The following is a 25,000-nucleotide window of genomic DNA, read 5'->3' as shown; positions in this document are numbered from 1 at the left end:
TGTATATATAAAGATACTAACTTCACAGGAGTTCAGGCTTCAGGAGTAATCGTCGTTTATTGCGACAGTGCCGTTTCGTGTGGTCCGCAATTATCCCAGAATACAAGTATATAGTAGACATATGTATAGTACACCACTAAAATCAAATCTACGTTGTATCGGCTCTTGCTTAAAATATTTCAGTACTGGTCCAACTTACACCGACAGGATGACTGTCCACGGTTGCTTGCTTCAAAGCAATAGAAAATGGCCCCAAAAGTATTGCATAATAATAGAATCAACAGGGGCACCCAACGAATCTGTTCCTCACATTATCTGTTCCCCAGAAGAATCTTGCTGGCTGGCAAAAATACAGGTGTTTCGATGAGCTGGCTGGGAAATTTTGTTATTGATAGACGTTTTGCCTGGGAATTACTGACTTTTTTCAGCATTTCAACCCGAGCTGGCTGTAGAAAGTCTGAAGACTGAGGACGACTTTAAAAAAAAAAAAAAGGAACCCCACAAACATACGACGGCTGGTCAGAGTGACTGCCCTTGCGGAAAAAAACCTGTTTTGTCCCGGTTTTGTCGCTCTTGTTCGGTCGTTTCGGATCGAGGGATTTAAAAGCGCGCGGAATTCCTGGCTGGGAAATAAATTTGATCAGCTGGCTGGGAAACCAACCACTTCTATCTAGCTGGCTGGGAAATTTCTTGTGTGTCTTGCTGGGAAAAAGGAACAGATAATATTTTCCCAGCAACACTGAAAAACACCTGAAAATGCCTTAATAACATTTATTTTCATTAACTGGGGTATAATAATACATTTTACAACAAATTGATCGTTGCGTGCCTCCGAATCAAATTCTCAAAAGACATTTTAATGCATTGTTCTGTATACCAACATGGCTGCCGTAACGTCATGCAAACCATCAATTTAACAAATTGATGTCAGTTTTTCATGCGTCTGTCCTGTTATTGATCATTAATTGCGTCATAACATTGTCAAAGTAGCTGTGAAACTGACAGCAATTTGTTTTTTACGATAACAAAAAGGCAGAGGGGTCAAAATTAAGTAAAAACACGAGAAGAAAGCGAGACAAAAATGCGAGAAACTTCAATCTGACGCGAGGAATATCGCGGCATTATCGCATAAATTATAAATTTATGTGTCTGTCCGCTTATTGACAATAAAAAGGGATAATTAAAGATCTCTCTGTCAAATTATTATTAAAATAGTGTTAACTTGTGAGCATCCTTAAAAGCTTGTTGCATGCAAATTATAAAAAAATCTAATGACCAGGTTTTCTGACAATAACCAAAACCAATTTTAGAAGCCTGTATATATTTTTTCATGTTGTCGTGGCAACGGCATATACGTCAGCTTAACTATAAAAAAACTGAAGTTCGTGTTGTTAACTTGCTTGCTACCATTTTTGGAGACCAAAGGATGAAAGGTTTTAGCCTGAGAAAAAGGTAAATGAAATGTAGGTATCAAAAACTGTATTCAGCCACCTTAAAGGAGAACCGAAGGCCAAAATCAGCAATTTTTCCAACATTGTTTTTGGAAAGTCTAACATAAGTAAAGCTAAGTTTGTGGGGTTATTTCTTCTTCGAAGTTGGGCTTTTCCCGCTTTTTCGGTCTTTTCAGTGCGGGCTCAAAAACTAAATCAGCAGCCTGCTGTGACGTATGAGGTAGGGACCACAGATCTCGTAATCAAGCTGCTGTGGATATTTTCTTCGTTGTTTTGCTGTTTTTCGGCGGACTCAATATTCACGACAAACATCAGTCAAGACACTGCTTCTATATGGGGCGCTCTCGCATCATACGTCATAAGGTGCAAAAATGACCGCCTACTCCTCCATTTGGAGCCGCAATGGTGATGGCCTCCTAAAATCGGAATAAAAACATTTTTTAGGTGGAAAAACGACTGACATGCCGGGAAAAAAGTTAAAAACACTATTAATATTGTGCATGGTCTAAAGTGTAAATTAAAAATGCTTATTTCTTTTGCCTTCAATTCAGTTCCCCTTTAAACCAATCTCGTCAACTGGTTACTTGGGCTATTCCTCATTAAACCACCTGCACATGCTACCTTAATCTTAAACTGTGCGAGCACAGACCACATGACTTCGTCAACGACATTTAGCTGCCCGGGGACTAAAACGCTTTAAAATTATTCTTTATTATTTAGAAATTTTCTATCAGGCTTATTTGATGATACCGTATCTTTTCTGTCTTTTGACAATACTAGAAACCCTGTTTTTGCTTACTCACAAATTAGGAAGCTTCGTTTGCATTGGCCAAGGTGCAGAAACATCATATCGCAGGGAAATCCTGAGATTAAGTTGTTCCTATTATTTTTGGGGGTAAAATTGTCTGCTTATGCGCAGTACACCGGTGTTGTTATGTTCCGTTGAATCCATGTCGCAGACTTGTGTTTCAAGTGCCAAAAACTGCTTCTCGATCGATCTCCTTGATTTCTGCAAATTATTGGCATATTCTCTACTGTACGCGTATCAAAAAGTATATCATTACTTTTGAAAATCTGAAGTACCCGACAGACTTGACACAAATCGAGCGATAGCCGTGACTTTAAAAAAGTCATACTTTTTTATTAAGTTTCCATTATTTTTTCGTTTCCTAAATGCCCCTGACAAGGAAGCAATAAAAAAGTACAATTCGATACGGTGCGCCTTTTTCAATTAATCAAATCTCTCAGCCCATTGTTGGCATAAAAAGACGCAATTCTTCCAAATTGAAAACTTCCAAGCAACCAGTCTTCATAAAAAAAAGCAGTTTAGGATAGATCCATCCGCTTTCATTTCATATTTTATTGCGAGTGTTTCTTCGTTTCGGTCAGGATAATTTTTTTTTTTTGCTACAGCGGTAAGATAATTGGTGACTTGACGTTTCCAGTTTTACACTATTCACGTACAAGGAAACCTTACTCATCCTTTCTTGTTTACAAGGTCTAAAGGAGAACTGGTTAACAGAGCCAACACTCAACCTAATAACAACAACGTGCTTGTAGCCATACCTGACGGTCGATATTAGGGCGGTCGACACTGGATTTTAGCAAACAACTTTTCCTTCGCGTAAGTAAAATGGTATATGTCTTTATCATTATTCCGTGCGTGATTAACTGCGAACATTATTTTATCCCTTACATTGCAAATATGACCAATATTTTCAGTATTTCGTGAGAGACACTGGCTCACGAAAGGTCGTATTTCAAGGAGCCGTACCATCTATTTTTAGTTGATGGAAAAGTAACGAGCAAAAAACATCTGATTTGAAGGTTAAAAAATTTATTTAACATCTTCTATATTTTAATATGCTTTTTACATCAACAGATAAAACTAGAGAGAAAGGGAAAAACGCGTGTAACCAAGTCAGGCCTATGTTGAAATAGATCTCCAAAGAAAAAAATACAATACCTCTTTCCAATTTGCGTTCAATATCCTGACGAACCGAATTTCCGCAAATTGATTTCGACAAAACGGGGCCGTGAATAATGTTTGCAATCAAATTTGATTGAAACGTTTTCGATCAACAGAGTTGTAAAGAGAGTCGAGTCTGTGGCTAAAAGTTATTTTCAATAAATTAAGTCATTTGGGAATCGTTGCGCATTTCTTCCTGTAATACCGTGCGAGCAGTTGGTTTTTCTTACGCTTCCCGAGAGAGAAACCACTGCAAGCAGCCATTAGTTTCTATGAGTGAGCCGCCATCCAGCGCCAAGGACGAATAAATTAAATTTGAACCGGTGAGACGAGCCCGGGGGGGTGGGGGGGGGGTTACTCCCAGAAAAATTGGTTAGGGGTGTGCGGCCCGCTTCCCAAAACCCTTACCCTATTTATGACCAAAATCTGCGATTTTCCCTACCCTATTTAGGGACGGACCATTAGAAAAGTGATGGGGGTGGGGGGGGGGGGGGGTGGGGAAAAAAACCGAAAAAAAATTCATGCAAGGGAAAATGCCAAGAAAAAAAATTCACGCAAAGAAGGTAAAGAAAAAAAATTCATGCAGAAGGAAGGTCCAATTGTGACTGTTATTTAATAACTATATAATATTTGCCAGTGTCTATTAAAAATAATTCTTATTGATTCAAAATATTCTTAGGCCTTACCCCAGGCCCTGCTATATTGTTATTATTATTAATAAATAAAGACATCTCGTGTACTGAGGTGTTTTCCTCACACTGAGTGAAATGACAAATTAAAGGTGACATAAATTAATTCACACTACCATAGCATGTTAAAATGGAAATTTATTTTATCAAACGAGTTGATAAAGGTCGAATAACCACCGTGAAAGATTTGGAAAGCTGACGAGCGTTAGCCCTTCGTCGGAGCGCCCTTCGCTCCGACGAAGGGCTAACGCTCGAAACGTCAGCTTTCCAAATCTTTCAGTGGAGTTCCGCAAGCTTTATTTTGACTTCTTCTAAGTAAGTCTCAAGAGCAACTGACCGTTGAATCGGTGGAATCCAACTGGATTTCACGTGAAATGGATGTTGCTCAGTACTTTGGTCATGATAGATATATTAAAGGCGCATCCTTCTGGCAAATTGGTTGAAGTCTGAAATTAGCTGGCGTCTTATCTGGTTTTCTTTCATGACAGGTGTTGGAATGAATTTCAAACCTCGAGAGAGTAAATTGATGTGCTCTGTAGTCAATTGTGTGTCGGAGGTTTTTGATGTGTTGCTTGCGTAACTCTATAGTCTCACAAAAACATAGATATAAATGAATCAAGATTTCACTGTTAAAAAATGTAATATTTGTCTAAAAAAAATTCGTGCAGGGGGTTTCACCTGAAAAAAAAAATCCTGCACAAACAGTGCACGAAAAAAAAAATCATACCAGCTGAACGACAACAAACAATATTACACACTGCAAAGGTCGCTTTCCAAACCTAAACATTCTAAATCCAAGCTTAGGCTTAAATTATTAATCTAGCTTAGGCATAATATTTTTTCAGCAGCGATATTCTATGGCAGACTTAAAAAAATGTTTTTTTGGAAACGCGATATATTGATCTTCAGTGGTGAAGCTGAAAGAAGCGGTTCCTATAGAGTAGAAGCTCCAGGTTCGCATCCAATCCACGGATATGATATTTTTTTCCCCTTATTTTCTCTATTACCACAAGTCCTGGGACACAGTGTCGTAAATTAACGATAATAGTCAATTGAAAGCAAATTAAGAATTAACGATAATCGTTAATTTAGAGAAGAGATCATGTTGACGACAAAGGAGGCAGAGAAGAGAGACCCTGGGTACGAGGTTGCCCAAAGTCTCCTTTTCCTTTTGCTTCTACCGTAATTTACGGCAGGCGTGGGGGCTCCTATAATAGGGAGCTTAAGCAACGACAACGGCGACGGCAACGAGAACGTCACGAATTTGCATATTTAGTGGTTAAAAACAATAGCTTCGCACGCCCTGCAGGTGCGTTTTTCACTTTTGTCCATTTCGTTGCCGTCGTCAGCAAAACAACAACATGAAATAGCCAAGTTTTTGGTTTTATGAAGAACGTCCGCACTTGAGGATAAATTTTCATTTTCTCTTCTAAAATGGAATGCCGTTCCGACTGGTGTCATCTTTGAGGAATTACCACACCCTTGTCATATTAAAAACGTTGAAATAGTCACGAAGCGATTAAAATAACGCAAATTTATGTTTTGAGATGACGTTCTCGTTGCCGTTGCCGTTGTCGTTGCTTAAGCTCCCTAATGCCGTTGCATGAACAACTTGTCCTCAGAAATACTGGTACTCATTGTACCCACCACGAATGGGTGGAAAGCTGAGTAAACTTTGGAGCGCACGAGCTGGGATTCCAACTCGGAGCGCTCAGATGCAGTCCGCGAGCGATATCCACCACACTTAGCGCGAATGAAAGCTACGTTCTTAAGAAAGACATTTTTGTAAAAACAAACAAAAAAAAAAAGCTGGAAAGAGCTTGGAAATTGCCTTTGATGATATTTTGCAGAGACTGACTCGTTTTATATAACGTCGAGTCTCCAAATATGATTCCGAAGTTCTCCCTATTAAGTGCTTATTCTTTAGATAACAGTGTTACACCCACTTGATTCTTGATTCACTTTTCATTTGTGTACCTTTTCGTACAAAAAGCGACACTCAAAGGCTTCACGTTGCACAAAGACCCCTGCAATCCTAAAACTTGCATAAGGTTGGTGAAAATAAGGAAATTTGACGCACATTCAAAGGCTTCTAGTCACTCAAGCCATTTTGTTGGGGTTTGGAGCGGTAGTCTTTATCAGGAGGGACAGAGGGCTATCCCGTCCCTCTGACAAAGAGATAGCGTGCTTGCAGGCGATAGCTGCTGTTGTTATCCATAACATATATTAGCTACTTTCATGTAACCCGCAATGCTGACCACTCTTGTTGAACGCATGTTGGTCAAATGTTGAAACAGTTCAGTTAAGGACGATGCCTACTATTGTTATTGCGCATACATTCTGCGCATCTCGAGACACTCGGATTTCCTATGGGTGTCTGGGTGGTGAAGTATTGATACAGGGATGTTTTTGCGCAGCTTAAAACTATGCGGAGAAAGCAGAACTTAGCAAATGCTCTCGGTGGCCAAAAAGAAAACTGTGAGCAACAACGTATTTTTTCAGAGATAATTAAGCTTCAATTTGGAAAAGAACGCCATACATTGCTTAAAGCTTGTTACAAATATTGTTGATTAATTATCTTCGAAAAATGCGTGGTTACACCCAATTTTCTTTTTGGATTTCAATAACACTTGTTAACATCTGCTTTTCCCGCATATTCAGTAAACCGCGCAAAAATACCTTTGAATTAGTAGGCACTGTCCATAAAAGGTCCTTAATGCTGAATACTCTTGTTGTGAAATAATTGTACATGGTTTATTCTCAACTCTTTCCACGAATACTGCCACATAAATATTGTACTCTGTCATCTACTATTTCATTCCGTTTTATTGATTTTCCATTCAATATTTTTCTTTTTATTTACTTATTTTGCCCATCTCGCAACCCTTGTAACCGGGGTTCCATCAACATCTGTGTCGTAGAATACTTGCTCACATATAGAGCACCAATCATTGTTAACAATTGTTAGCTATTGTTTGGACGCCTATTATTTATTTCCATATATGGTGATTTGAGCTAACATGAGTTATATGCCTGGCGTAGGCAACAAACGAACAAATTCGACACCAGTACACTTGATTTCAAATTATGATTGGTTTTGAAAATTGTGCCTCTGTTCTTCGAGTCCTTCCCCTCGCCTTTTCAGACTTGTAACAAAACGACTACAAACTTACTTCTCTCCTCAATTGGGTTGGATGTGCTAAAAGCAGGAACACCGGAATATCGAAAGTTCCCGGAAAACCGGAACATCACGGAACACACAAAATAATACCAATAAGACCCAAAAAATAATAAATTATTAAAAATACAATTAAAAAAGCACTTTGGTTTTCTGTCGGACCAGGGGCCCGTTTCTCGAAAGTCCCGAAACTTTACGGGCCATTTTCGGGTGTCACAAATCCCTTTTTATCTCACGAACGGAGAGGATTTAAGTCGTCAAACTTCACGGACATGTTTCTTTTAGTTAGCTTGAAAACATTTTAAAAGATCGGCTTTTCAAAAGAAGCGGTTGGCAGTTTCACAAATGGCTTTTCGGGCCCGAAACGTTTTCGGGACTTTCGAGAAACGAGCCCCAGGACGTCGTTACAGATGGCCATTAGTGGTTGTGTCTCCTGCTCGGATCCAGTCCTTGAAAATACAGCACTACGCGGTCGTCCAATTTTTGTTAATTACTTGTATGATTGCAGGCCAAATTGGACTCCACTCAGTTCTATTACCATTATAAATCGCTATGTGCAGCCTTGACTTTGTCTTAGGAAGATTACGACAGACTCTTCAAGAACAACGTCCCAAAACAGTCGAAAAAAGCTCGACAAGACAAAACAAAAAAAGCAAGGTGAGTTAACTTACTTTATTTCGTTCATTTATTTGATAACTTTTTGACTCTTTGCTCCCTTGTCGTAAAACTGACTCAAAATACACACGCAAAAAAATACCTTGAACAGGTGAACTTTGTTGCTGACGTGAGGCTTTTCACAGCTGCAGCTACAATACGTCTCGCGTGTAACCCGAGCTTGGGCCGACTAAGGTTAGGTCAGCCCAGCGAATGCGAAAAGAAAGGAGATCTTTGCTAGCAGGGAAGTTGGAATTCTCAAATTCTACAATAACTTTTTTCCTTTCTTAATTTTTCAATTTTCTTCATGCCTGTTACCGCCTACTCGGCCGCATTTTGAGTCTGCAATTTCTGGTTTTTTAAGACCAAATAAAAGCATTGTTTTCGTCAAGTTTCTTATTGAGGTAACTTGGGTCGTTGTAAGGGTTAGAGTTAGATAAATTGCCCATTCTTGCGGAATGAATTTTGTCATGAGTCCTCAATTACCTCAATAACGAGGTAAATATCACCTTGAAATAGATTCTTATCTCTCTTTGGGCTTCTCCATTCATTAACTTCCGAGGTCACTTCACACTGGGGTACCCTGCGGTTGCTTTTCGTGATTTAAGAACTTGATTAGCCAACCAATCACAAGCTTCGGTTGTGTTTCGGTCCATGACAGCCATATTCCTGTGGGTGGTTTCTTATGTACCTTCCACATTACTTCCCATGATTTTGCCCAAGTTATGGAACTAGAGAATATTGTAGCCAACACCGTATATTTAAAAGCACGAGAAAGTGAGTATGGCATCAGAATGTCTGGAGAACGAGTCGCATGCAAGCGACTCGAAGCGTGCCGAATTTGTGGTCGCATGATCTTGTGTCTGTAAAGAGTTTGAGCTCTAGCTTGAATCGAACGCCTTGCCAAGCGTGCGACGGTATCTTTACTCTTTTCTGATTTAATTCTTGTATTTTGCAGGTAAAACTAAAGGCAGGAGTAAGAAATGGAAGGAGCTTTTAAAGTTTCCGCATCATACCATATCCGCTCATTTAAAACACGAATGTGAGCTTTCAATAGTAGCCCATTGTGAAACTCTTGCTCATCTGAATTAAATTTGCTCTAACTACGGTACGCACTTGAACTTATTGTACTGCTTTTCTTTATGTTTTCTCTTCACAGTGCAGCTCACTTATGACAGAATTTGTGAAAAAGAGCCCGTAGGACGAGAGCTATTCCGACAGTTTTGCTCTGGTAATGCAGAGCTCCAGCGAGTCATCGACTTTCTTGACGAAGTGGTGAGCTAAGTTGATTTTTGCTTGTGTTAACTCTACAGCGTGCTCCCACAGAAGATGTTGCGTAAATTCATCGACATTCTTAATTAGGACGCGGAAGTTCTCGTACAGGAATTATCGAGTCTCTCTCTTGTTTCCGAAATAGGACGCATTTGATAAAGCCGAAGAATCCAAGAAGCCCGCTCTAGCCAAAGAACTTGTACGCAAGCACCTACTAATTCCGGAACAGAAAACGGTGAGCTATATCTGTGTAACTACGGACGTTACGTTTTCTGGTTTGTTGTTTATTTGCGCTGAATTGGGCTGCTATTCAGCTCTCGAGATCATGAAAGGCGCCAAAAATCAGTCGTTTAGTTGGCCAGGAATTATTGTTTATGTACAAGGTGCACAACGATTTCCTCTTACAGCTCTACTGTAGCACTTGATATGAATTAATTGCGTCTCAAATCGTATCTCTCTGAGGGCAAAAGCTGAATAAGTTAAATTCTAAGATGGTTTTCCTTTTATAATGTGTTGGGTTAATGAAGAGAGTCATGTATAATTGAAACATAAGCTCCCTTTGGCCAAATTTTTAAATGATCGATCGTTCGCTCTTAAGTTGCGTAATTGGCCTTCCTTCTTCATCGCTTTTTTTTTTGTCAGTCCTGTTTGTTCTTTCGGGTTCACGATGATTTCAGCTTAATTTATAAATATTCGCTTAGGCTACAGCATTTTGTGTGCATGGGCTCTCGGTCATGGGCGATTAAAAGTCTGTTAAAATTAAAGGAGAAATAGTTGCGATTATGACCCTAAGCAAACCGACAGCGGTTCAAAGCATTAGTCGTTCGAAATTCAGCATCGCTGCAGCATTGCAGATTTGGTTTCAATATTTTCGTGTTTGCTTTTTTCAATATTTCATTTCCTTCTTTTGTGTAAACATAAGATTGGCTGGAGTGTTCAGAGATCGTATTCGGAGAGAATCGCGTTCGATCAGAAATATTAAAATTGGGATGCTCATGTACATGTCACAAATTCAATTGGAAAAAAAAAACTGATCATGTGTTTTAAGTATTTTCCAAGAGATCTTTTAAAGCTTGGTGTATCTTTTTGGAAGTATCATTACTGCACCAACTAGAATTGATTAAACTTGTACATTTAACGAACGAGCCTTTGTTGCGAGAAATCCAGCTAATTACAACACGCAAACAACCAATGTGTTCAATCTTTAAAATCGGTTAGCTTCGAAATTTTCGCCAAGTGGTTGCTGGCTGCAAAGTAGACAATTTTCATTTGCTTATGCGGTTTGCTTCGAACAATTTATGCATTACTTTTATGTTGCCTTTATCAATTAGCAAATGTTTGAACACCCCTGAGCAGATATCACTCATTTGACAATAGTAAGGCCAAATGTATCCAGTTTTAGTTGCCATTAACGTAGTCGATTCATATCCAGCAGATAACAGGAGACTTCTTGATAGCTTCACTAGTGGACATGGGCTTTAGGAATAACAACCAAAAATCACCTCAGGAATACTGAATTGGGGCTGCAATGCTTATATCTACTTTAATTTAGTTAAATGAATAAATGGTTAAAAAACTTGGTCAATAAATGGTATCAATGAAAGTGCAGGGATGGTGTTGTTAAGGTTATCAGCCAATCACATATTTTCATTCAAATCATTGATAAGGAGTTCAATGATAATTTGGAATAAGGGTCCTGACACTCCAGATGAAGTTTAAATTTAATGGGTCTTTGATGGCGTAATAATCTTTGTAACAGGAAGAAACAAGAGAAAATACGCATACACAGAAAGAGTTTTCAGGTCCCTTATTGAGGTAGCCACACAATTTTTTTAAACAAGCAAAAATGAAATGGTCTTTACATCATATACCCGGGGGGGGGGGGGGGGGTACTGCCATATATGGGCTATATAGGTATGTGCCGCTGTGTAGGGTATGGTTTTCAAGCAGTTTACTCTAGCATAGGGTGTATATAAATCAGAGCGTTTGGGTCTAGAATAGGGTATCATTTTTCACGAAACTGACCAGTCGCTTGAAGATTTTATCAAGACTAAGGAAACCAGAAATTCCCGCTCAAAAATATTAAAAAGTCGAGTCGGCAAAGTTTAAATTTGCGCAACTCAGCCTCAACAGTGTCAATAAATGGCTATCATGAGAAACTTCTGGATATTATTAACTCTCAAGTATCGGTATTTAGACGGAAATCGGTGGGAGTTTACTCTAGTATAGGGTAGCAAAATTCAGCTGAACTAGCTCTGGTATAGGCTAAGGGTTCCAGGGTCCCAGTGGCACATCCCCACCCAGAAATTCCTAAAGTACCCCCCCCCCCCCCCCCCCGGGATCATATATGCATTTAACTGTGCATATAAGTGCACGCAAAATGAAAAGAACTGCCGCAAGTATATAGACGCTTAAAGCAAAAGTTATTTTTTTCATCCAACCAATTCCTATACAATTCTGGCTTGTTGTCTAGTATTTGACGATGTGATGTGTCCAATGATTTTTTTCTATCACTGGAAAAATGAATCAATTGTCTATTCCTTTGAACTGTTCACTTTGTAACACTTGAATGCAGTAAGGGCCCTGTTTTTTGTGTCGCATCGTATTATTTTGAATAAATAATAAGATATTTTTTCTTATAAGATAATACTTTTTTACCTTAGGGAGTGGACTGATATTAGACTCTTTCCATGCCTCAGGCCATGTATAGGAACATAGAGATAAGTTCCAAATAAAAGTAACCACCGGAGCCAAGAGTAGAGCATTATCGCTCCAAACCCAGTAGGGTATCCTGTCCGGACCTGATGCTGTCTTTTTTATCTTAGACAAGGCCATCATAACTTCGGTTTCATTGAGTGGAGGCGATACATGCTTTTCACTATCAATTTCTTGGAATGAAAGCTCCGAGTAACTATCATCTTGACAAAGTTTTGCGAAAAATTCATTCAGACCACATAGAAACTCTCGCTCAACACAGGCAGTGGTTTGCTTTTCCTCTGAGAGATATTATCCATTCTAAGGATAACCGATACCCTCTTCGATAACTCCTTGGCTCTTGCCACATTCCCAGAAGCATTGGCTCTCAACTTCTTTTTTAACAGCTACTTGACAAGAGGAGTCATCCAAGGGGGTCTCTTGTAGACAAATTCACAGTTCTAATGGGAAAACACTTATTCATAAGATAAAGCAGAGATTCATTTAGCGTATTGGTAGCACTATCAACATCTTGGGCATTCAAAACGGGTGTCCAGTGGCATGTCTGAATCATCGATTGAAATTTGATCTTACAATGTTCTCTGAAGCGATCGAAATTAAAAAAATTCCAGGTTGCCCCTGTTTCAAAAGTCGGCCGACCACACCCGATGAGGTTGCCCTGATAAATCCTTGGTTTCCCATTAGCAAACCCACTACGATTAACTGCACTCAGTTTTGAGATGCAATCACATGGCGATGGACCTTGAGTATCCCATAGTTCTTAGTGTGTGCCTGTAGTTTTTTGTCAAAGTCTATCGTCTACATCTTTGTAATGTTGTGTCTTGCATTGTCCTATCTCATTGACAATGTTTTGTAAAAGCCACAGATAAACAAAACATGGGAAAATTTTCAGCTGCAGCAAATTTATGATTATTACTAACTTCACACTCCTGTTGTCTAGACATTGACAATAGAAAAGCAACATGTAAGTCGGGTGCCAAAAAAAAAGGTAAAGTCTCTGCTTATGAAACAGAAGGCCCATTAGTCGGGTGCTGCTTGTGATTAATTTGTTTTCTATTTTTGGTTGAGTTGTCAAGGCTGTGCTCTAAGGAAAATTTCGGGGAGCCCTTCGGGCTCCCAAGCATTTCAGCTGGGGTGCCCAGCCCTCCAAGTTGGTCGCCCGAATTAATTATTTATTTATTTAATTAATTATCTGAGATCAGCAACGCAGGAAGATCGTCATCCATCTTTCTCTCAACAAAACATTGCTGCTACTGCTCTGGTGATCGTCAAACTCGCTAGTGCAAGAAAATCCCGCAACCCGTCAAATTTTTCACGCCATACTTGAGAAAGACGAGAAAAGTGGCAATGCCACCAATGTTTTCAAGTTTAAAAGTGAAAAAGTAAAGATTGCGGCAGTTTTATGTAAAAACGTTTGGGTCTAATACAGGTAAACGTTTTTACTGGTTAGTTGGGTTAAAAATGAATTTTCAAAACGTGAATCAATGCCGCTTGATTCACGTGGAGCTTTTGTGAAAACTGCCGAGAAACAAAAACCACCGCGACCCAAAGGTATCAATTTTTTTTTTGAGCAAGTCATCTTGATTGGACGAAAATCATTGCTACAGGACAGAACTTAAGTATTTTTTCTTACATTATCAGTAAATGTTTTAATAGTGGAATGAGCTTTTTGTGGATTCGGTCGAAGCGTCAGTCACAGCGTTACTTGTTTAGGGCACGCAATGGTTTGTCACGAACTAAAGACAACGCGGGATTGCTCTGTTTCTAAAACAACAACAAATGACATGATATCTTTCCTTTTTTCTTATTTCGTTATTTCATATACTGGGGAAAAACAACCATAACCTAAATGTATTTTAGCCAAGCAGGCGCAAAAACTGCGATTCCCGGGTTCATACAAAAGTAAATTACACCGCTTCGCCGGCCGCGCTTTAACGCTGTCAGAGCAGAAGTAACAACTCTTTTTTTAAACTATAACCAAGAAATGCCAAACTCCACGTTCCAAATTTAATGCTATTTTTTTTGAGAACGAATCGAAATTCGTGCGGCCGCCGGCCGTCACGTGCAAAGTCACAGATTATGTTACATGTGAAATCATGTGGAACGGCCTTTAAACCGACTGTTTCGTACGAAGAAAAAACATTTTCTGAGAGGTTTCGTAAACTATAACCACCAACATATTAAAATTTTTAGCCGCTTTATCTGCTAGAAATACAATAAGCCAGAGTGCCCGGCCGGGCGACGGGGTAGTTTTTCTCACTCGCCCGAAACCAAATGTTAGTCGCCTCAGGCGACCGGGCGCCGTTAGAGCACAGCCTTGGTTGTCCATTGTTTTTTACCTCGGGCAACCAGGCTTTAAATTCTACCAAGATCTTGTTGCCCAGTAAACTTTCTGGTTGTCTGGGACGACTGGACGACTGCTAATTTCGAGCACTGTACTCAGAGTGAAACAAATGACTAAAACACTAACCACAGTTATCCCATTGACTCCCAGGGGTTCCCCATTGACGAGTAAAATCGTCTGGTGTTAGACTGGTTTGAACGTCAAAGGGTTAAAAATCAGTTTTAAAAATAGCTGGCTACTTTCATTGTGTAGCCAGTTTCTCTCTGAGAGCAGTAAAATCCTCAGCCGATCAGGGCAGTCTAATACAGTAGCTGCTAATTTTTTGTAAAATAAGGAATTTAGTTTGAAATATTTCCTTTTCTTCCTTCCACTAGCAAAATTATGATTTTTTGCTGGATGGCGAAAGGCACGGAGGCCATAGAGTGGCTGGAGTCATGGATGATACAGCAGAGAAGACACTAAGTATGGTGTCAAAAGCTGCTGATGAAGAATTTTCCATGGAATTCTTCAAGGATGCTGTCAGGTATTTAAGTGTTACAGTAGAGCTATGTTGTGTGAGATTGAAATGAAAATCCGAATTCATATTTGGAGCTTCTGAGATTTGAATGGAATCTTGAAGATTTTTTCAGGAAGTTGGTACGAAAAACGCGCAATAACTGAACAGTAATCCATCAAACATTGGAAATAGTTTTCACCTTTAAACAATGTTTATTTTATATTGAAATGAAAGCTCATAGCTAACTATCGCGATATATCAAGCAATTATCCATAGGAAATTCAAAATCTCTAAAGCAAAGTTCAAAATTAAACTGGCACACAAATTTTGAATACTCTGCATTCACCTACATGCGTACGTACTTACATACACCCTTGCTCCTATATATACATGAACCTACACTCATATGCATTTACATACACAATTATATGCACTTTGGTGCACTCAAATTTATGCATTCATCTACATTCATTCACATTTACGTATACCCATCCGCACTGACCTGCATTCGTATACATGCATTTACCTGCACTCCTGTGCGTTAAGCAATGATCCGTATAAGGTGGATAGCAATTTCTTTTCTTATGCGGCAATGGTGCTTTCCCAAAGTAATAGGAATGTTATCATTTTTACTCAGAGAATGCATAAACCTACAAGAAGGCTGTTAACGCAATAAAATTCATTTACAGCCCATTTTGAAAGGGTTCTTTTTGTGTTAAAAGATATTGACCAACAATAAGATCAACAACAAGACCAACAAGAGTTGAAAACGAAAGCCAAGAAACGTTTACAATTTTACATGTTCCCCACATACGATTTCTGTGGTATTCAAACTGAGACCAGATTTTGTTAAATGGAAGATGGTTGGAGAGTAAGGATGAATATAATTCTACTTTATGAAGTTTTGTTAACTTTTGCTGTTTAAGCCAATCAGAAGTAAGTACAGATAATAGAAAAGTTATCACCTTTTTGTTTTCCAATTGAATTCCAACATGTTCATTGCCGTTGTTGCTATCGTTCTTATCTGGACCGTTTCTTAACATACACTCATACGCATTACGTACAACCATATGCACTTTCGCACTCAAATGCATTCTACATTCATATGCACTTACCAGCACTCCTATGCACTAACCCTACGATATGCAATTACGTACATTCGTAGGCACTTACATACATATCCATTTACCTACACTGATGTGCACTGACCTACATTTATACGAAGTGACCTTCATCTGCATTTACCTGCACTCCTATGCAATAATCTTCACTCACATACATTAACGTACACATGTATGCTATTTCATACACTTACATGCATTAACGTACACTGATATGAATTTAACTACACTCTTATGTATATTCCTATGCACTAACTTACACCAATTTGCATTTACCTACACTCCTGTGCACTAACCTATCTTGATAAGCAATTACTTACATTTGTATGCATTTACGTACAATCATATCCATTGACTTGCACTGATGTGCACTGACCTGCATTCATCTGCAGTAATTTACACTCCCATGCACTAACCTACACTGATATACATTTACGTACACACATATGCAATTATGTACACTCGTGTGCACTTACGTTCACTCACTCATTCACCTAAACTCTTATGAAATGACCTACATTCATGTGCATTTACCTACACTCCTATGCACTAATCTACACAAATAAACATTTACATAGTACACACTCATATGCACTGACCTACACCCGCGTACATTTACCTCCACCCATAGGCACTGACCTACATTCTTATGCACTGACCTACACTCATGTGCATTTACCTTCATTCCTATGCTGCCACTAATCTACACAAATATACATTTACGTACACTCACATATGCACTGACCTACACTCGTATGCGTTTACGTACAAGCACACATGCACACTGACCTACATTCATACATAATTTTATTGACCTACACTGATATGCACTAACATACAGAATTTACGTACACTCATATGCACTTACGTACACTTACAGTACCGCTCAGAATTAACCTAACAGGGAACGCTGAACGGAACGCGTTACATATTCATTCAATTTCTGTACTCTTATCCATTCTATATCCGTTCTATACCCGTTCCGAATCCGTTCGAGCTCTGTTCTCTTGTGGTTCCATTGGACGCGTTCCATGTAACGCATTTACAAGAAAAAGAACGCGTTCACAAAAACCGGTAACATTCACTGCGAGATGAAGATGGGATTGTAACTTCGAGTCAAGCAGTTAGTCTTTTCCTAAAACGAGGTTTTTGCGCGAGAGATATTTAAAAAAAAACCAGTTAAATTATTGCAGTGATCAAGAAGATTTCTTTTTCAATTGTGCAAAAATATAATATTTGATTGTATACAAAAAGTGAGCAAAACAAGGACAAAAGATGACTTACGTATAAATTTGGCCTTGCGCACGGTATATAGGTTGTCAAACGCTTACCGACAATACCCGAAGTTTATCTGCTATTTCTTTGTTACAAAGTATTTATCTGAAATAATAACGAAAACAAAAGCTTGTCTATTATGTCTGCTGTTTATTTTGATACTTTCCTTTTGTTGATTTTGCTTTGTTAGCGCACAGCACAAAGACAAAGTTGGTGGAATCTGAAAATTTTTCGTTGGACGTGTTACATTTTGATCCGAAACATCGCACTTTTAATTTCGTTTGTATCGCTGTAACCTTTCTATCGTTAGTTTGGTTCGCGGCAGCTATCGCTTGAAAGAATGGAAAAAAAAAAGGTTTAAAGCGTTTTAAAGGCTTCGAGGGTTTAAAGTTTGTACTTTGCGTGAGAGAATTAGTCACGTATTGAGTAAAAATTGTCACGTGCTAGGCAACCAAACTTGTTTAGTGAAGCAGAACAAGCCAGTTGCTTTGTTTGCGCGCATTTAACGGCTAGTGGAATTTTAACGTGTATTTTCGGTTATGTACAAAAGAAATATCTTAAAGGAACGATTAAAGTGAAGGAAACCCAGTGTTTTACAAACGATTCAAACCGAATGAACCAAACCACAGATCAAACGATAAATTTATTTTTGGCGTGATGGTTAAAAATTTAGTGCAAAACTAGTCGCGTAACGCTAGTTCTGGTTCTACAACTCTAAAAGTACTCATTGTCTGTGGATGAACGGTATTATTCAACTAATGTGTACGTAAATTTTCAAGCCTCTTTGGCCATATTGAGAAAAAGAAAATATTTACACTAACATCTCAATCCTGTTCACTGCAGCTGTTTTTCTCACTGATTTGAAGTGCGGGTTTTTTTGTTTTGTTCTTAATTGAAAACAGAAAGATATTTTGAAGCTTTCTCTTTACCAGCTAAATGCACATGAAATGTACTTTCCCTCTCCGTTTTCAGATTATTACAGTTTCCCAATTGTAGTCTTAAATTCAAGCGCTTAATTTAGCGGCCTTGAACACCAACCCTTTTTTAACCGGGCCGGGTGTCAAGCGACACGCGCCTAATGCTAACAAATGTGGACTTCACAAAGTACACGTAAATCTCGCTAAACGGGGACGTTCTCTAGAACGCGTTCCTGCAGATGAGAACGTGTTCTAGAGAACAGGTTAAAGAGAACTTGTTTGTTCCATATCCGTTCTGCTCCCGTTCCATATCCGTTCTGTTGCTGCTTCATTTCTCGTTCAAGTTTCGTTCTGATCGCGTTCGCGAACGCGTTCCATGTTAGGTCAATTCTGAGCGGTACTGTACATGCATTCACCTATACTCATTTGCACTGACCTACATTCACATGCACTGACCTACACTGATATGCATTTATCTACCTATACTTGTATGCACTCAGGCACAGAAATATGCACTTGCCCACGTTCATCTGCACTTACGTACACTATACGCACTGAACTACACTAATATGCACTGACTTACACCCATATGCATTTGCCTACACTGTATGCATTCATACAAACTCACCTTCACACATATTCACTGACCAACACTAAGGTGCCCTTGCCTACACTGATATGCACTTACTGACCGTGACTCGCATGCGTGGATCTTGTATCACACACACTAAGGTACACTCTAGTGCAGTTTACTTCCACGAACATACATCAATTTACCTACACTGCTATGCACTTTAACCTACACCGGCACTTGGCTTACACTCGTGTGAACATGCCTGAACTCATATATGCATTTACCTACACTCACTGAATTCTGAGTGTACTGTTCCTTTCCCAACTTTAGGTCAACATGCATCAGGTAATGCTTTACTGTTAATGTATATGCAAACATCCAAGTAATGAACTGACGTTTCATTCCCAAAAAAAAACATTTTAAATTTCAATTTAGTCCCATTGTTTAAGCTTGGATGCTAACATGAACCTGAGGTAATTGACTCCATACACAACTTTGCCTAATTATTGCAAATTAATATAGTTATTTCAGCTTAATTTAAAATACCTTAATGTGAAAAATAACAGTTACTATGGTAACCAAAAAACCTAGGAAATCTTGACAAAAACTCTACAAAACCAAATAAAATACATGGTTCACTACCAAACTAAAAACTACCCTAAAAATCAGTATAAAAGTTAATGGTAACCAAAGTCATGAAATAATGTCGCGCAAGTTAGAAAAAAATGGTGAAAAGATTTCCAGATTTTGAAATTCAGGAGAGTTACATGTATGAACTAAAAGAAAATTCATGAAACCAAAATACTAAGAATCATATGTTATTATGTATTGACCTGGCTCAATGTCTGGACTGGGTTGGCCGAAAGCAAGAACTTTAAAACCAATTGCTCGCCTATAAAGCAAAACAACTTGATGAAAAGTTGCAAAGTTCTTCACGGTACATGAATTTCTCAGGTTGTATTATAAACAAATAATAGCATGATTTGTATGTGATATCTGGCATAAATACCACTGAGTCTCGTGATATTTCAAAATTGTCCCAAATTTCACTCGCCTAATGGCTCGTGAAATTATCCATAACAATTTTGAAATATCACGTGTTGTATTTATGCAAAATATCACAGCAAATCATGTAGAAATGCATGCGAATGTAGGTAAGTGTGTGAAAGTGAGAGCAAGTGCAATTCATTTTGTGTGAGCGTAGATAGGAGAGCGTTAGTTTTGATAAGTGTGTTCAAGTTTATTTTAGTGCAGAGTGTACTCTTTGTGGTATTACCCTCTCACTCCTCAGGTGCCTTTGTATGCCCCCAGTTTTTGAGTAAAATCGTGTGGTGTTAGAGTAAAATCTGTTACACTGTAAGCATTGCTCCCGGGAGTCAATAGGTAAAGCAACGGAATGAGTTTGTGCCAGTGCCAAACACCGCTGACTACTCTTAGATAATCAACCAACCCATAGGCCAGACTACTTCTGCTCTTTGTTGTTAACATCGTTAAACTGCATAATTATTAGTTTTTAACTTTTGACAAGTTTAAAAACATGGAAGGATTAACATCATGTTCAGTTGTGAGACATTTGCCCCTAAAATTCAAATTTGTTTGACCACTCTTGGATATGCTGAGATACAATGATCAAACCCTAAAAGCCCTTGAATATTGTCAACGGAAAGCTTTCTTAGACTAGGTATTTGGGAACAACCACACATCTGTTCCATCTGGTTCTAAGAAAACAGCCCCATGATGAGTCTCATTTGGAGAAGTCGTCTTTAGTAATATTATTGATCATACCGGTTAAAATGTTTGCCTTTTTCTTTACTAATGGAAAAGAACTGTATTGTGTGTTGATTATGTATAGATCACTTCACTCTTTATTTCAGGGAAGTTAAAGATTTCTTAGGAGATAAACCTTTCCACGATTACCAACAAACAATGTACTTTTCCAGATATTTACAGTGGAAGTGGCTTGAAAGGTATGACTGTCTGTGGGTCAAGTGCATAGTCTAAGATTGGTTCTCCTCTCAGATTTGAGATGTTTTCTTCTAGGCTTTCATCCCTTCTCATATTCTCAAAAAGTCTCAGGCTTCCAGATAAAGTTGTAAGGCAGGGTGTCAACAAGGAATTCCAGCAGGTCAAATTTCCAATCCTCCCCCCTGCAAACCATAATTATAAATTGTCTATTATTTTGTCGGGTCATGAGGCAGACTTTGGAGGGTTTTTGATTTGAGACCCCACTCTTTTCTGAAATATTAAAGTCTTCCCAATTAGTTAAGCCCTTGTTCTCTGCTTCATGGTTATCACGTATTCATAAGATTTCAGGCAAATTATCCAGCTTTAACCCATTGACTCCACGGGGCTGGCCGGTTTTGGCCAGGTCAGGCGTCATAGGGTTAACCCCTTGACACCTGAACCGCCCTAGACCACCCCCTTTGATGAGTAAAATCATCTGGTGTTAGAGTAAAACCTATTCAGTCTCCCTCTCAGGGGTCATTGGGTTAAACATTGTTGAAAAATTGCCCCTTTTGTGAGTTGTAAAAAACATACTTTATTTTTTCTGTTCAAGACAACCTGTTACAAAGAAAACATTTCGACACTACAGAGTACTTGGAAAAGGAGGATTTGGAGAGGTGCTTGATCTTGATTCTCTTTTTGGTAGTTTTAAAAGTTAATTGTCTGATTGAGGGCAAATTTTTTCACATTGGGCTTTTATGGTGAATATTTTAGGGTGCACTTAAAAGAATATCCAAATGCTTGTTTCAAATTCCTTTCTATATATAATATTAGTAATAGTAATAATGATACATGTAATAATGATAATAGTAATAATAATAATGATAATTTTCTTTTAATTAATGCTGACTATATACATGTATTAAGTTTTTCTAGCCTTGTTATGATGGGCAAAATTCGGAAGAATATGCATGTAAACCAAAATGAGGCCATGCAGTAAGTTTATTAACATACAAATACAAGACAAATAGGCTTTCATAGTGGTCTGTGGTATGCAGCACTTGCGGAGACTAACAGTCTTTGGTATCCTTGGGATAGATACATGTAATTTGCATTAGATTGCTTTTGAGAGCACTTGCATCTCTTTATTTTCATCTCTTGACATCCCAAGGGTCCACAATTATTATTATTGTTTACTTTCCACATAGGACCTTAAGGCCCAACCCAGCTGGGTTGGGCCTTAAGGTCCTAGGCTTCATTCATATCTAACATGTTTCTGAGTATTCTTGCCCAAGTACCGGTAAGGCGGTTTTTTGTAATATTTCTACTGTTATTAATACTATATCAATCTTTTCCATAAATCCCTTTAGTCTTCTTGATACAGTCTCCAATGCGCCAACAACTTCTGGTAGAACTTTGACTTTTATTAAAGCCCACATTCTGATGATTTCCCCCTTTAGATGTTGGTATTTTGTGATCTTTTCCAGTTCTTTCTCTTCAAGTGTATTATCACCTGGTATCACTATTTCAATATAAGTACCATTCTTTTTACTTTAGCTTGTAGAATCAAATCAGATCTATGTTCAATCATGTGATCATAATTTATTACTGGGTTGCCAAACCCAGTCGGAATCTGCGTTGCATTTCGTGGTTTTTTTATTTTTTTCTGTGTCGGTAAATCTTGCCTGTCACTCTCCTGCTTAGTGGTGTCTTTGTGCATAGAGTCTTCTGTGCAAATTTTGTTAGGTTTGCAGGGTTCTTGCTAAGTTTTTGCACAGGAGGTAAAAAACCAAAAATAGCAGGTAACCTTGTTACCTGCCCCTGCATGGGCTAGCGAGCTCAAGTCTTAACTTGATGTTCGTATTGATCGCTGTCGCGTTCCAGCTGCTCCTAAATTAATTTAATACTCAGCAAAAAGAAAATAGCTTATAATGCTATTTCATTGATTTTCACTCACCAACGCTTTTCTGACGCTATTGTTGAAAACCAAATTCCGAAAGACCTTTCTGTCGTTTTCCATGTGTGGATGCCATGTTGTAAACGTTTAATAATGGATTATGGGGGGTTTCCCCTGGTGGGAGGAATGGAAAGGAAACATGGCGGACATCGTTTCGAGGGATGTGTTGGCGAAAAACAAGCTGGATTGCTTTTACAAATGGTATACTTTCAAAGCGATAACATGTGCCAGATATCTTCACAGGATTGGTTGGAAAGGGAAAGCAATATTTTCCCATAAACACAATGTGATTTCACCTTTAAACAGACTAACATTCGTTGGATAATTTCGGGAAATATTTCAGTGAAACAGCCGGTAACATTTACTTGAACAGCCGGTAAAAATAACCGGTTACCGGCTCTTAACAAGAACCCTGGGTTTGAGGGGGCTGGTGTAATGCAAAGATTTCTCTGGTGCACTCTGGAGGGCATTAAATTATTAACCTGGAATGGCGTCGAAAGTCGTTGTAACGTGAAAGGCGTTTTATTGTATCCTTAAACAAAATGTACCCTTATGCAGCTCAAGAATGGAACGTCAATTGGGTAAACAACTTAGGGGGTGAAAAATAAATCTCTGGAATCTTTGAAGCGACAAGTAGTGGTCTTCGACAACAATTTCATTTTTCGCCGTTGGATATCAAGTAAGCTTTGTTTCTAATATTTTACTAACTTGGTATTATATACAATACTGAAGTCAAATGGCAATTCTTTTATGGATTTAACAAACATTGAAGGAATCGAACGCCTTGAATGCATCACTCTGTTTACTGAAGTTGCATCTAAGTTGTCTGGCAAGTCATTTTATGACAACTCAGCAAAGGTAAAAAAGAATTGGAAATGTGACAGTGAAAAATTATTTGAATGAAAGCTTGTTGTCTCTTTTCTGCTTTATTATTTACAGTGAAGGTTCTTTCGAAAAGGGTTTGATGTGAACTGTCAGAAATTTATTTAATTGCATATGCTTTGTGACACCGATTGTGTGCACACAATTGAAATAGGAAGGGATTTGTGCCTCTCACAGCAAATGTGTTGTTTGTTTCAATAAATATTGCGCTGGAAAAGATTTCCGTGAAATTTCCACCTTTTGTAAATTCATGTTGTGTAATTTTCGAGCTTAACAAATTTGCATACTTGTGTTGAAATGTGTTGCGGGGAGGATTTTTGTGGTAGTGCACTGTAAGCAGTGCATAAGTCATGAAAAAAAACAGGTCCGTTGGAAGTGTGGTTGAGTTTCAACAAAATGAGCCCCAAAATCAGCAAAAAATTGTGATGCTGATGAATAATAAAGTAGCTGCTATTCCCAAAACGATGGAATTACCTGGTGATAAATAACCTCGTCTTGGAGAGTAAATTTTTGACTTTGCAGAAGCAATGGTCAACCTCAAGAGTTGGGCGATTGTGATCTTTGTGTTGAATTCGTATGTTTCTTGTCAAACTTTATAACACTTGAAAGAAAAAGAAAACTAACAAAAACAAAAACCTGGTATCTTGCCATCATTTGAAACAGATGCTTTGCTGTTTCGCGAGTAAACACGCCGCAGTAACTTGATCACAGCGCCGGCTGAATTCGATGTCACTTTCGATTTTGCAATTTACTCGGTGCAGCCAAAAGTACAATAACAAAATTCAACTTAGCAAAATCTCCCAAAATGTTTTTCGCTGATGGCAACTTTTACATTTGTGGTTCGAAATTAAAGTTGTTTTCATGTCGTAAATTTTGTTACTGATGGCAAAATATAATGTTCTTGATCGACCGTCCTGAAAACTTCCTTCTCCTCTTCCTAAAAACTGTGTATCAATTCTTTATTTACTTTTGCATCAATATTTTTTTTGCATAAAGCAAGCTAACGAAGTCTGTACCTGTCTTGGTTGGCATTTGATAGGGTTAAAATAGAATTTTTGGTCCTATGCTTCTGCTACGAAGTGGTATGTCTTTTAGGTCACCCATCCAGATACTAACCCCGCCGGACAGAGAAAAAATTCACTGAACTTTTGTTTACAAAGCTGTCAGATGCTCAGAGTGCACGCTTAAACTTGTGGTGAAAAGAAGTTGTGAGGGAACTTGAAAATGATCAACATGTCAGCCCAGAAGCCAATGTTTCTCGATTCCCTTTTACTTTCTTCAATCTTTCTGGGTTCAGTACTTTGCTAGTAACCACATGTCTTCTCAGGGGGCTATTTATATAAGACTTCTACCATGGCACTACAATAGACACTGTACAATACCAAAACAATATCGTGTACTGTTAGACCTACATATTACGCAATGACAGCTTGAATCTCCTGGAAGACAAAACGCAGCTCAGTTTACAATATGGAATAAAGCGCTGTGTTACTTCAGTACCACACGTAAGCAATGTGTGTCTATTTTTTCTAAAGATGACAGGAATTTCTTCTTTCTGACAA

The 25,000-nt window shown here is 38.5% G+C and overlaps 1 protein-coding gene and 1 long non-coding RNA gene across 2 annotated transcripts in view; both read left to right on the top strand.

The window, feature by feature from the left end:
- Positions 1 to 2,765: 2,765 nt before the first annotated feature.
- Positions 2,766 to 7,923, top strand: LOC138041564 (uncharacterized). The gene is made up of 3 exons (XR_011130855.1): positions 2,766 to 2,866; positions 2,950 to 3,075; positions 7,796 to 7,923. It is a non-coding gene; the product is annotated as an uncharacterized lncRNA (long non-coding RNA).
- A 644-nt stretch (positions 7,924 to 8,567) lies between these two features.
- The window catches only part of LOC138043749 (G protein-coupled receptor kinase 5-like), a 30,702-nt gene continuing 14,269 nt past the window's right edge, over positions 8,568 to 25,000 (top strand). Inside the window, 7 exon segments of the mRNA XM_068890168.1 lie at positions 8,568 to 8,718; positions 8,900 to 8,983; positions 9,101 to 9,216; positions 9,359 to 9,448; positions 14,647 to 14,795; positions 20,530 to 20,622; positions 21,213 to 21,276. Coding sequence (XP_068746269.1) covers positions 8,667 to 8,718; positions 8,900 to 8,983; positions 9,101 to 9,216; positions 9,359 to 9,448; positions 14,647 to 14,795; positions 20,530 to 20,622; positions 21,213 to 21,276 — 648 coding nt within the window. The 5' untranslated portion in view covers positions 8,568 to 8,666.

Source organism: Montipora capricornis, chromosome 3, assembly GCF_036669925.1.
Source record: "Montipora capricornis isolate CH-2021 chromosome 3, ASM3666992v2, whole genome shotgun sequence".
NCBI lineage: Eukaryota > Metazoa > Cnidaria > Anthozoa > Scleractinia > Acroporidae > Montipora > Montipora capricornis.
Note: the sequence above shows the minus strand (reverse complement) of the source record. Positions and strands in the feature narration are given on the sequence as shown.